The sequence below is a fragment of the Malus domestica genome, chromosome 01 (genome assembly GCF_042453785.1).
Source record: "Malus domestica chromosome 01, GDT2T_hap1".
Classification (NCBI taxonomy): domain Eukaryota; kingdom Viridiplantae; phylum Streptophyta; class Magnoliopsida; order Rosales; family Rosaceae; genus Malus; species Malus domestica.
The window spans coordinates 6,198,454-6,210,624 of record NC_091661.1 but is presented as its reverse complement, the minus strand read 5'-3'; the positions used below and the strand labels follow the sequence as shown (position 1 = coordinate 6,210,624).

Genomic DNA, 12,171 nt, shown 5'->3' with positions numbered 1-12,171 from the left:
GGCTGATTTAACAACCACCTTAACGAGTGTATGAAAGTGTCTCAAAATTATGAATTTAGATACCACTCTAGAATGAAAAAAAACTTGATGCACCAAATATTAAAAACCAAAAAATTTTAAAGTAATAACTGAGATTAAGCAAAAAGAGTAATACATTACCGAACGAGAACCAAGTGTAGGAGGGAACACTACCTAGGCCAAGAGTGGGAACCAAAATAGGAAACGCGTTTTACAAGTGTTGGGCTGCTGTCACCGAAAATAAAATGGCAGATAATAGGACTCGGCGGTGTTGCCGCCGATAAGACCGTCACCAGAAACCCTAGTCTCTCTCTCGGTTTTTCTTAATTTTCATTTCTTATTTATTAAATTAAAGTCACAAATTAAATATTATCCCTAGTGCAGAAACACGTCGTTGCGTTTGCCCTTGCTTTTGCCAGTGTTTGTTTCAGATTCCCTCCTCCCAACTCTGGTAAAACCAAACCCAAATTTAAATCTCCTCTCTCTCTCTCTCTCTCTCTCTCTCTCTCTCTGTACATATGTGTGCGTATCCGTTGGGTTTGATCAGGGTTTGTTTGTGTTGGCGTTGGTGTTGGTGTTTGAGTGCAGAGTAAATGGATAGGTTTCAGAGGGTGGAGAAGCCCAAGGCGGAGGCTACGCCCATAAACGAGAATGAGATTCGTATAACGGCTCAAGGCAGAATGAGGAACTATATTACTTACGCCACCACTCTCCTCCAGGTCCCTCCTCCTCCTCCTCTTCCTCTTTTCTCCATTTCATGTTTTGTGTTTTGTTAAAAGGAAAATGATAAACACGCTGTATCTTTTTAACCTCTCACGCACCTGTATTGAATCTTGTCGGTTGTTTCTATTTAATTTACTCGACCAGATAAAAAGGATGTGTGAAAGCTAGAAAAGGTGTGAAAGCCAGCTTCCTACTCATCATACTGGGTTGATTTATTCACCCCACAAATTGAATTGATGCTACCCACTTAATTCGCATTTCCTTTTTGCTCTGTACATATTAGTCACTATTTTATGTTGGGTTTTAATATGAGGTACAAGTTGCAACTTCCAGACCCCAGTCCCTTGTTTTTTTTTTTTTTGAACAATGATATTATCTATACTAAGAAGAAGGGGTGTGTTTAACCTCACAATGGGCTAATAATAATGTTGTTCAAATTTGTATTTGGCGATAATCGAACTTAAAATCTCTCACTTACGAGAGTGAAGAGAAATACTGAAATACTATTAAACCGTAGTACGAGATGTCTGTTGCCTTTTATTTTCCTTTTGCTTTTGTCCCCTTAGTTTTGTCTTTGTTTATCCTTTGGGTTTTAATTTGTTTTTGTCTGCCCTTAGCTCCTCTTTTATTATCGTTATTATTATTATTATTACTTTTTTCTAATGGTGCACTAAATCCTTTATTTTTTCCGTTAGGCTTTAACATAAATGATTGTATCTGATGTAGGAGAAAGGATCTGACGAAATTGTTCTAAAGGCAATGGGCCGAGCTATCAATAAAACGGTTATGATTGCTGAGTTAATAAAGGTGAGGGACTTGTGACCTCTTCGTAGGCATATGCATGTGCATGTGTTTCACTTTCATGTCTGTAACAGTGTTTGTGTATACGCATTTTCTGATAAAGCTTTTCTGTTTCCAGAGAAGGATTCTTGGTCTTCATCAGAATACGTCTATTGGATCAACTGATATAACTGACGTGTACGAGCCCCTAGAAGAAGGCCTGCTTCCGTATGAAACCATACTCTTCCATGCTACTATGCATATGCACATATGATTTCCTTTCTTGTTTCACTTAAGTGATATAATTGGTTGTATTTTTCTGCAGTGTCGAGAGTACTCGGCATGTTTCAATGATCACTATTACCTTGTCGAAGAAGGAGCTCCTTACATCCTCTACAGGGTAAATAATTTAGATTTTGGTTTCTGTTTGCATGCTGAAGCAACTATGTGTTTCTCGTGCATCTCATGAATATCCCATTTTAGTATTTACTAATGGTTTTCTGAACTGGGATACAAAATTATTGACAGATGAACTGTGCTACTTCTGTTAGGATTTTAAAGGGTGCTAAAAACTTTATAACTTCGATCGCATTTGAACCATATGTAGTTGAATGAATTCTAAGGAATGATTTTAGTGCTGGTTCCTAAAATGCTAATTACATTATGATGCACGGTAGAGCCCAGAAGTGCACAACTATGCGATAAAAATCACAGTGATCATATGAGTATGTGGTTTGAAAGGTGGGAAGTCTATCCTTATCTTTCATTTTCTGTTATTTGATACGGTACAGATATCAATCCCCTCTTCCAGTTGACCAAGTGAAACAGTTGAATGATTTTGAGGACGATGGAGGTGATGTGTTATGTCTTTGTTCATGTTTCTGAGGTTACTTCTATACTATAATCGCTTCAATTAATATTGATTTAATTACATGCAAGCCAGACGGTTCACCTGGATTCCGAGGCAGGGGTCGTGGTGGCCGAGGAAGAGGCCGGGGTAGAGGTATCGCTCTCTGCTCTAAAATTATGAATATATTTTGTTTACGGCGTCATTGTAATCGTGAAGTGGAGTTAAAATTTTGCTTTTCAAAAACATCAAGTACCATTATACCAGTACCCATGGTAATTTACTGAGTTTTTTGTTACAAGTGGCTAAAATTGCTCATTGGGTTTTGCTCTGGTTCATGGTAGCAGGAAACTACAATGGAGTTGGGGATTATAATGGAGATGGTTGGGATGGTGGGCGTGGTTATGGTGGCAGAGGTAGAGGCCGTTCAAGAGGTGGTTCTTTTAGGGGTCGAGGACGAGGTTATGGTCAGTCAGGTGGATACTATGACTATGTCGAAGGTGCACCTGCCCAAGGCCGCGGTAGGTTTTCTATGCTCTGTACTGTTATATTTAAGGGAGACTTTGGATGCGGTCCCTAGTTATGAACAATCTTTGACTGAAACTTTGTTGGTTTTCAATTTTTGATCCAAGTCCCTAAAATTAATTGATAATTTATTTCTATGTACGTTACTATATTTTTTAAATTAAAAATTAAAATTTATAGTTGTTTATATTAATGAGATTTTAAATAAAAACATAATTTGTGGGATTAAAAATATTAAAATATAAATATACTATTGTATGTGTGTGTGTAAACATGGGTACATTCATAAAAAATAACCAAAAAATTATTGTATCAAAACATGGGTACATTCTTCAAAATGGGTACATTTAGCAAAAATAAAAATGGGTACAAATAAATAAAAAAATATGGGTACAATACAAATAAAACTTTAAAAAATATGGGCACAAAAAGAAATTAATATATGGGTACAAATTAAAATTGAAAGGAAAATTGGTACAAATTAAAAAAGGGTTGCAAATTAAAAATGGGTACAAACTAAAAATAAAAATATATGATAAAAAATTTAGCCATAAATATAAATATACTAATTGTAACATTTTTAATATTAAATGAATATATTTATAAATAAAAAATATTTTATTATTGAAATAATTAATGATATTATTAATACAAAGGACCTTGATAAAAAATTGAAAAGTAATAAGGTTTTAATCAATAGAGTAGTAAAAATAAGGATGAAAACCTAATTAATTTATTTCCTTTAAGTTTCTTCCAATTAAATTTAGTTCTCTGGCTTGCAGTAGTAACAGGAAATCTATGAATGCAAATATGTTAGCAGCTTTATGTTTGCCTCCATGTCACTAATAACGTAGTTTATCAATATTGGATTCATTTGGTTTTTAAACTAGATTTTACTTTTACCCTGGTTGTAAGGACATTATATATGATCAGTTAAGTTCATTCCATACTTTTTTGTTTTGTTTTAATTTTTATGCTTACGGTCTACCGTATCCTTGACTAGTGTGCTTTTATTGTAGCTAATACCGATGGTTTTGACACAATGCATTTAGCTCTCTATTTGCTTGGTGGGGCTTGTTTGAGAACCATTTGGTTTTCAGCTTCTAGTTTTCACTTTTTGGTCAGAAATTAGGAGGTTACGAGGAAGATAGGAGAGGATTAATAGAGGAAGGGTGGTGGAAGGAAACGGAGAAATGCACATGGAATGGTACACAACATGGAACCAAAAACTGAAAAGAAATTTCTTTTGTATTTTTTTATTTTGATTTTGTATGTAACATGATGTGCATTTCTTCCCCCTCCCTCCTACAATACTCTCCGCATTCTTATTCATCTACCCTGCCATCTACTTTCTCTCTATACCTAGTGAAAAAAACTGAAAACTTTAAACTTAAAATCAAATGGTTATCAAATGGGCCCTTAGAAAGTGGAAACTTTTGCGTTCTCAAATAATTAATTCATAAGTATCGTGCTCACTGAATCTTTGGAATGTGGGAATGCTGCTAATGTCGATAAGTTATCTGATAATCGATGCCATTTGAAGGTCTTGCAGGGCGTGGTCGAGGCAGGGGAAGGGGCCGTGGGCGCGGTCGTAATAACAGATTGGATGGACAAGCACCTGCTGCTTGAGCTGGTGTTTGATTACAAGATGTGTGGACTTGAAAAAATTGACATATGGGATGCCTGCTCTGCTTGCTTATGTCTTGGCGAAGTTTGCTGATAGCTATGGGCACCGTCTTTCCCTTTGAGTATTCTAAGTGTTGCAACGGTTGTGATGCTTGACGTTTTGTTTTGTAGGTCGTGAGGTAGGAATACTTTAGTAGTTATTGCTGCTAATCAAGTGTGTTATAAGGTTGTAAAATGATATTTTTGTTCCATAGAAATAATAGAGCAGTACATTCTCTTATTCTTACATGAATATTGCATGCTAACTCCTAACAGAACATTCAGTCTGAGTCTGCCCTCCTTTCAGTCAAATACTTGCAAAGTCTCAACAACTTATTAATAGTAACGTACTAGTCAGTAGGCACTTATCCTTTTAAGGGCTTTAGTATAAAAATATGTCACAAGTTCAAAACTCCCCTCCCCTACCTTTTTTATGAGAAAAATTAAAAAGAAAATTAATGAAAAAGACTTGGGGTACTTCGAATTTTGACAAAAAATATGTAATAGCTTCGCGTTTTCTAAGGGGCAGACAACACTTTGCGGACGTTGCATGGGGACGGAATGTGTGCCGTTGGATGAAATCTGAACGGTTGAATATCAATCCATAAAAATGAGCTTAAGGTGAAACTGGATCATAAAGCACCCGTCACTAATTGAAAACAGTACCCTGCATCAATTCAAAATTTTTGGGATTTAAACACTGTCTCCTCTCAAAACTCTCCATCTCTGGCCAGCCCTCAAACATCCTTCCCGTTCAAAACGCAGTTGTAGTTTGTCGTCTTCGGCCTCACTGCACTTTCACACAGAAGTTTAGAAGTTCAGACGAGTTTGGTTCGAGGGTGAACAGTCGGTTCCACAGAGAGAAAAGGTGTACATATCTCAGAAACATAATTTAAGATTCAACTCCTCTCTATCTCCCCTCTCCAACAATATTTTCCTTTCATCACAACTAGCAAATTCAGAACAAGAATCTAGATGTATAGGTTTCCGATGCTGGAGTGACAGACGATGCAGCATCTCGATCTACGACATACTGGCTGAAGCCCAAATCTGTTGCGGCCTCATGTTGCTGTGATTTTTCGGTTAGGCTCTCGTTATCTTGCCATGGACATCTTCAGTAAGAAACCCACCGTCTTTCGTCAGGTAATTTAATCACTCTGTTTGATTGGTGAGAAAATTGAGAGTAAGGTTTTGTTCTGTAAAAAGTTTTGTTTTCGTGATACAAATGCTGGGCCTTTGTTTGTTTTGTTTTGCAAGTATTGTAACAATTAGTTGATGTTTTGTGTTTATACCATATTTAGGGCCTCTTATTTAGATCTCGTACAAATACTCGGGAGACTTAAATGTAATAAGTGAGGAGTCCTTATTCTATAAAAGGACCCCTCACCCTCACAATTGGGAGAGGCCAATTCCTAGGCCCTCTCACCCCCTCTCAAAGCTCTCACTCTCAGAGCTCTCTCTCCCTCAAATAAATACATAATCAGTGCGGACATAGCCTAAACCTTGAGGTGAACCACGATATATCTTGTGTTATTTACATTTCATGCAGATTCACGATCGGATTTATGTTGTTCCAAGACCTCCGGTTTTATGCATCAACATTTGGCGCCGTCTGTGGGAAACGATACAAAACGTTGTGTCGGTTCTCTTTCATTTTTTTCACTTTCACCGTGAATTTGCAAAAACCCAACAACCCAAAGCTTTCCTAGAAAAACCCAAGAAACTAGTCCCATCTCTCTCTCCTCTCTCTCTCTCTACAGATCACCTTCTCTTTTTACTTACCCTCATCTAATCCTTCTCTCTCTTTCTGTAAGTGAAGAACAAGAAAAACTGATAGAAAGTTCATCAGCTTTGGCACCGAAGACTACATCTTTACGGACAGACAGTACCATCTTCCCTCACCAAGACATCATTTTCCGGGAAAATGTACTGACTTTCCATTTTCCTAGAAAATTTGCCAAAACGACCAACAATGGGTAATCGATTTATTTGCATGTTAAGGAAGGACACCGAATAAACTGGACTGAGAAAAGAATCAGTCGCTCGCAAAGGAAACTGGCGGCGGAGGAAGACTGGTTGCACAGGCAAGCTTTGTCTAGGGTTCTCCATCAGCACCAAATGTCTCAAAGGTTTGACGGATCCATGTCTAGGAGGGTTGGGGGGTCCACAAGCTCTAGGAAACTCGCTCTCTCTGATCCATTATCACCCCAAAACCATCCTTCGCGGTGCGCCGCCGCCAAGGCCATCTCTGGCTCATTCAAGACTCTCCGCAGTTAGATTTTGACCACTTGACCGTCGGTTTTGCCTCTGATCCAAGTCCGGACATGGTCAACCCGGATCTCCTGGATCTCTTTGGAGACGATTGGGATTGTGGGTTTTGCTAAAAGTGTTGTTCTTGGAACGCTTGGCGGCGAACCAGAGAGAAACGAGAACGAGAAGGAGAAAAAGTGGCGGTGCTGAGACCCTAACGACAATCCAGAGATGGAGTACATCAAGACCAGATCTTTCTCTCTCTAAACTAAACTTTTTCTCTCTCTGGCTGGCTCTCGTTTTCTCTCTCCTCGAGCGATCCAAACTCTGCTGGGGGACTTCGTGTCCAATGCGATTCTGAGCTCGGGAATCGATGTTCTTTTTTCAGGTAAGTAAAAAAAATGGAGCACAAAGAAACTGGATGCCAAGCAGCCCCTCAAGGAGCAGGAGAAACTTGCTGCATCATCCTTTGGAAGCATTGTCAACGGAACATCAAGCATCAATGCAAATGAGCCTGTTGTTGTGGCTACTACTGTGGATGTTCAACCTCATCCAATGGAGCCACTTCTATGCTTTGATCTCCTCTCCGATGTCATCTCCGCCATTAACGAAGAGCCCAAGGAATCCATTTTATTGTGGTTGCAGATATGAGAAAGAACGAGGAGAAGGTTATGGGGCCTATGTTTCTGAGGCTCCATGTGAATGATGTAGATAAAGGAGGACCAAAAGCTCCTCTAAGGAATAAGATGGCCCTCTATGAGCAGCTGAGCATCCCATCTCAGAGGTTCAATCCTGGAGTGCTGCCCCTTAATGCAAAAGCTTGATCAACCCATTTGGAGGAGGGCGCGTTGTCGACCACCCACATGCAAAAAAAAGAAGTTTTGCTCTGCAAGAGCACATGGGAAACAAAAGCAAAAGAAAACAGCCATCATTTTTTGATTTCTGAGAAAGCAAATGGAGAAAGTACTCGCGGTTTGCATGTGAAGTTATTTCCTGATTTCTGAGAAAGTAAAAGCCATCTACAATCTGAAGACCACTAATTTTATCGGCAAAAGCAGAAGGGGAAAAGAGGCACTCCACGTGATTTCCTTGTCTGCCATTTGCAAAAGAGAAAAGAAAATTATGGGTGTGACCCATTGATCAGAGGGTCGGATTTATTTTTTACTGATGTAATTTATTTTTTCTTATCTTTCGGAGACATCTGTATAAACCTCGTCAGTGGGTAATGAAAAAAAAAAACCGGCAAAGCCCAAAATAAATGGGCTGGAATGTTGTGTGGAGGGCGAATGCCCATATGCCCAAAAGAGCCAGACCCTCTATTATCACCAACCAGGTGACCAAAAGTACGCCCAGTACTTTCAAAATTATTCGGCAACCTGCCGCTATTACCACCAACCAGGTGATCAAAAGTACGCCCAGTACTCCAAATTTATTCGGCAACCCGCCGCTATTACCACCAACCAGGTGATGAAATGTACAACCCGTACTTTAATATCATTTGGCAACTAGCCATTCATGCCACCAACCAAGTGATGAAATGTACAACCCGTATTCTAATATCATTTGGCAACTAGCCATTCATGCTACACCATGTGATTAAATGTACAACCCGTACTCTCCTTCATGCCACCAATCAGGTGATCAAAAGTACGCCTAGTACTCCAAATTATACATGAGCATTACTCATGTCATTCATACATAAACATTCATGAGCATCACTCATGACAAACATACATAAACATTCATGACCATCATTCATATCAACATTCGTGAGCATCACTCATGTTAACATTCATGAGCATCACTCATGACAACATCCATGAGCATCACTCATGTCAATCAACATAAACATTCATGAGCATCACTCATGTCAATCAGCTTCAAAAGCTTCATTTACAGAGCTCTAGCTTCAAAAGCTTCATTTATAAAAGCTCATTCTTCGAAAGCTTCATTTACAGAGCTCTAGCTTCAAAGCTTCACTTACAAAGCTTCACCAACAAAGCTTCAGTGCAAGGTATACAAATACCACCTCCGAACAACCGCCACTTCGGCCCATACATGGATTCAATTTGAAGTCTCTAGCCAACATACTCTATTGACCGAAGACTTGGGGGACTACATTATGTACCATATATTGGGCCTCAACTGGGCCTCATGAAAAATACTTGGGGGACTTAGCCCATCACTATATTGGGCTTCATGAAAAATACTTGGAGGGCTTAGCCCATCACTTATGTATTGAGGAGCGAGCCCTTATTCTATAAAAGGGACTCCCTCACCTTCATTAGAGAGCAATCGCCTTGCCGCGAGCATCACTCCTAACCCATCACTTATGTATTGAGGAACGAGCCCTTATCCTATAAAAGGGACTCCTTCACCATCATTAGAGAACATCAATTCTAGCCCATCATTCATGTATTGAGGAGCGAGCCCTTATTCTATAAAAGGGACTCCCTCACCTTCAACGTCACAAGCCGAGCCAACCAAGGCAACATAAGCCACGAGCCGAGCAGCCTTGCAGCATGTGCTACTTCTAGTTGAGCATCATTTCAGATTGAGCACCGCCTCATATCGAGCATCAGTTCAAGACAACATCTAGTTACTTCGGCCCACACATGGACTGAATTTCAAGTCTCCAGCCAAAAGACTCTCTTGACTGAAGACTTGGGGGACTACTGTTTGTACCATATTTAGGGCGTCGTATTTAGATGTTGTACAAATACTCGGGGGACTTAAATGTAATTATGTGATAAAGGAAGGAGCAAATATGTAATAAGTGAGGAGTCCTTATCTATAAAAGGACCCCTCACCCTCACAATTGGGAGAGGCCAATTCCTAGGCCCTCTCACCCCCTCTCAAAGCTCTCACTCTCAGAGCTCTCTCTCCCTTAAATAAATACATAATCAGTGTGGACGTAGCCCAAACCTTGAGGTGAACCACAATACATCTTGTGTTATTTACATTTCATGCAGATTCATGGTCGGATTTACGTTGTTCCAAGACCTTCGGTTTTGTGCATCAACATTTTGAATGTATAGATATAGCAATAGGGTGTTAAACCTATCATGTTTCTAGAACAGTTTATAAGGTAATTTGAACTTGTAAATTGTATGGACTTTGAAATTTATAAGGTAACTCTTTCTACTTCTTTGTTTATTTGTAATATACCAATTTTTGTTTGTCTCACAGATCCTTGGTGTCAGCCCAATTGAGGGATTTGACATGATCAAGGCAGTGTCTTTGAAAAAACACAAGGAGCGATGATGAAGCAATTGCTGTTAGAGTACGTTTCAAAACTGGAAGGAGGCTTGGCATGGGAACAAACATGTACCCATCTTCCTCATTGCTTGGCCAAGACAAGGGTGCAGCCATAGCTTCCCTCCCTGTGGAGTGTGGACGAGTTGATTGAGAACGCTGATGGATTTGCTGGAGTATTTCCTGGTGGGTTTTACCGGAATTTCTTTGTTCTTTCCGCTTTCTAATTAAACATGAAATCCTTTAATGAGAAGATATAAACCTCACATTTCTTTGTAGCAGTTTGCATTTCCAAAGCAATAGTTATTGGTTTAAATTCAGCCTAGACTCATGATTGCTCATAGCATGAAGGTTATTGGGCATGTTGCTCTGCCTTCAGTACTCGTTTGGCGACACCATGACAATTATCCACTGTTTGTTTTGATTTTTTTGTTTCATTACTAATTAAATGCACGGTTTATGAATGTTCCTAACTGGATATTTGAAACCTTGTCCTAACACATCTTCTTAATATTATAGAACACAAATATGAAATTGTAAAGAGGCTGCAAGAGAGGAAGCACATCTGTGGAATGACTGGAGATGGTGTCAATGACGTTCCTGGTTTGAAAAAAAAAAGGGTATTGGTGTTCCCGTAGGTGATGCCACTGATGCTGCAAGAAGTGCTTCAGATATTGCTCTCCATGAACCAGGATTAAGTGTGATCATAAGTGCATTATTGACATGCAGAGCCATATTCCAGAGGATGAACTATACTGAAGCTACATGTATGTTCATTGAGTGGAGCTGTAAAAGTTCCATAGGTATTTTGTAAATCTTCCCAGGCCATTCTAATTATTTTGTTCTATTTGCAGATCCATGATGTTTCAATTACCATACGTATAGTGGTAAGTGAAGCAACGATCGGTATTTAGATGTTAGTGTTTTCCTATTTTAGGCTCTGTGTTTTGTTCTCATATTTGCTAAGTTTTGTAGAGTTCAGATTTATGTTCATTAGTTTGATATGGAAGTTTGACTTTGCTCCCTTCGTGGTATTAGTCATCGTCATCCTAAATGACGATAAGATTTTCATCCTTATGCTTAAATTAATCAATGATTATTAAGCGATTAATTAGTTGATTAGTAATTATCAAAATAATTACTAATTAGTTAATTAATTTAGTTAATTAATTGGTAATTAATAATTAATTGATTAATTAATTTTGGACTTATTTTATTTTTTTTTTTATTTTTTTTTTGAATTTTGAATTTTCCTAGCTTGTGTGGAAGTCCAAAGGCTTGACATGTGGGGCTTTCTCATGGGTTGATTTTGAATTTCTTTGCCCATGTTGGACTATATAAGAAGGATGAGTTTCTAACTCTTACATTGCTTTCTTTTTGCTCCTTGTGTAATGATTTTTGAAGATAGAGTGGTTGAGAGGGTTTCGATAGTGCTTGACACCATTCTCCGGTTAGTAGCCCTTTCTTTAGATCAAATGCATCCATTCTTGTTGAATTGTTTGAGTTTCTATGCATTTGGCTAAGAACATGATGAACTAGTTGAATTTCCATCATGACTTAGGAGCATTTTAGACTTCAATCCTCCATGTAGTGATAGAGGTGTGTGTTTTTGTTTGTTGTAGATGTCAGGGTCTGAAGGTTCTAGTGATGGGGGCTTCTCTAGCTCTGACTCTAGGTTCGAGCCGTCAAGGACTTCCTTAGAGTCTTATGAAGAGGAAGTTTTAGGTGACTCTCATGATCACCAAGCGTGCCTTCCATCTGATGAAGAGGCGGGTGAAGAGCGTAGGTCTAGGGATAGAGGCTTAGATATTGTTGCATCTACTTCCCATGTGTCGGTAGTTGAGAAGGGTGTCCTCGATGCTATACCCATCTTTCGCTCTGAGTTTATGGCGGACCACTTCAATATGAACTTGCTAGATAGTAGGCATCAGCTTGAGACCTTAAGGGAGTCTTGTTGTATACCCGAGAACGGAGTAATGCGATTGGTGCACGACGAAGAATTGCCTACGCAAGGAAGGGGGGCAGTTTCTGTTGCATCTGTGGTTGCAAAAGATGATTGCCCTCATGGGGTGCATGCCTAGGCAACTCAATCCTGGTCTATGAGAGAC

General features: G+C 39.1%; 1 protein-coding gene across 3 annotated transcripts; it reads left to right on the top strand.

Moving 5' to 3' along the window:
- Positions 1-247: 247 nt before the first annotated feature.
- On the top strand, positions 248-4,805 carry LOC103441532 (uncharacterized). Of its 3 annotated transcripts, none has more exons than XM_029100445.2 (9): positions 248-469; positions 607-737; positions 1,468-1,548; positions 1,661-1,749; positions 1,847-1,921; positions 2,313-2,374; positions 2,465-2,524; positions 2,716-2,889; positions 4,437-4,805. In XM_029100445.2, exons 2-9 carry the CDS (start codon positions 612-614, stop codon positions 4,520-4,522), a joined length of 753 nt encoding a protein of 250 aa, XP_028956278.1. In that variant the 5' UTR covers positions 248-469; positions 607-611; the 3' UTR covers positions 4,523-4,805. The 3 variants fall into 3 exon arrangements, with proteins under 3 accessions (XP_028956278.1, XP_028956310.1, XP_028956241.1); XM_029100477.2 differs by having other exon boundaries at positions 264-469; positions 4,446-4,805; XM_029100408.2 differs by lacking the exon at positions 4,437-4,805 and adding an exon at positions 3,913-4,102 and having other exon boundaries at positions 264-469.
- Positions 4,806-12,171: the final 7,366 nt, after the last annotated feature.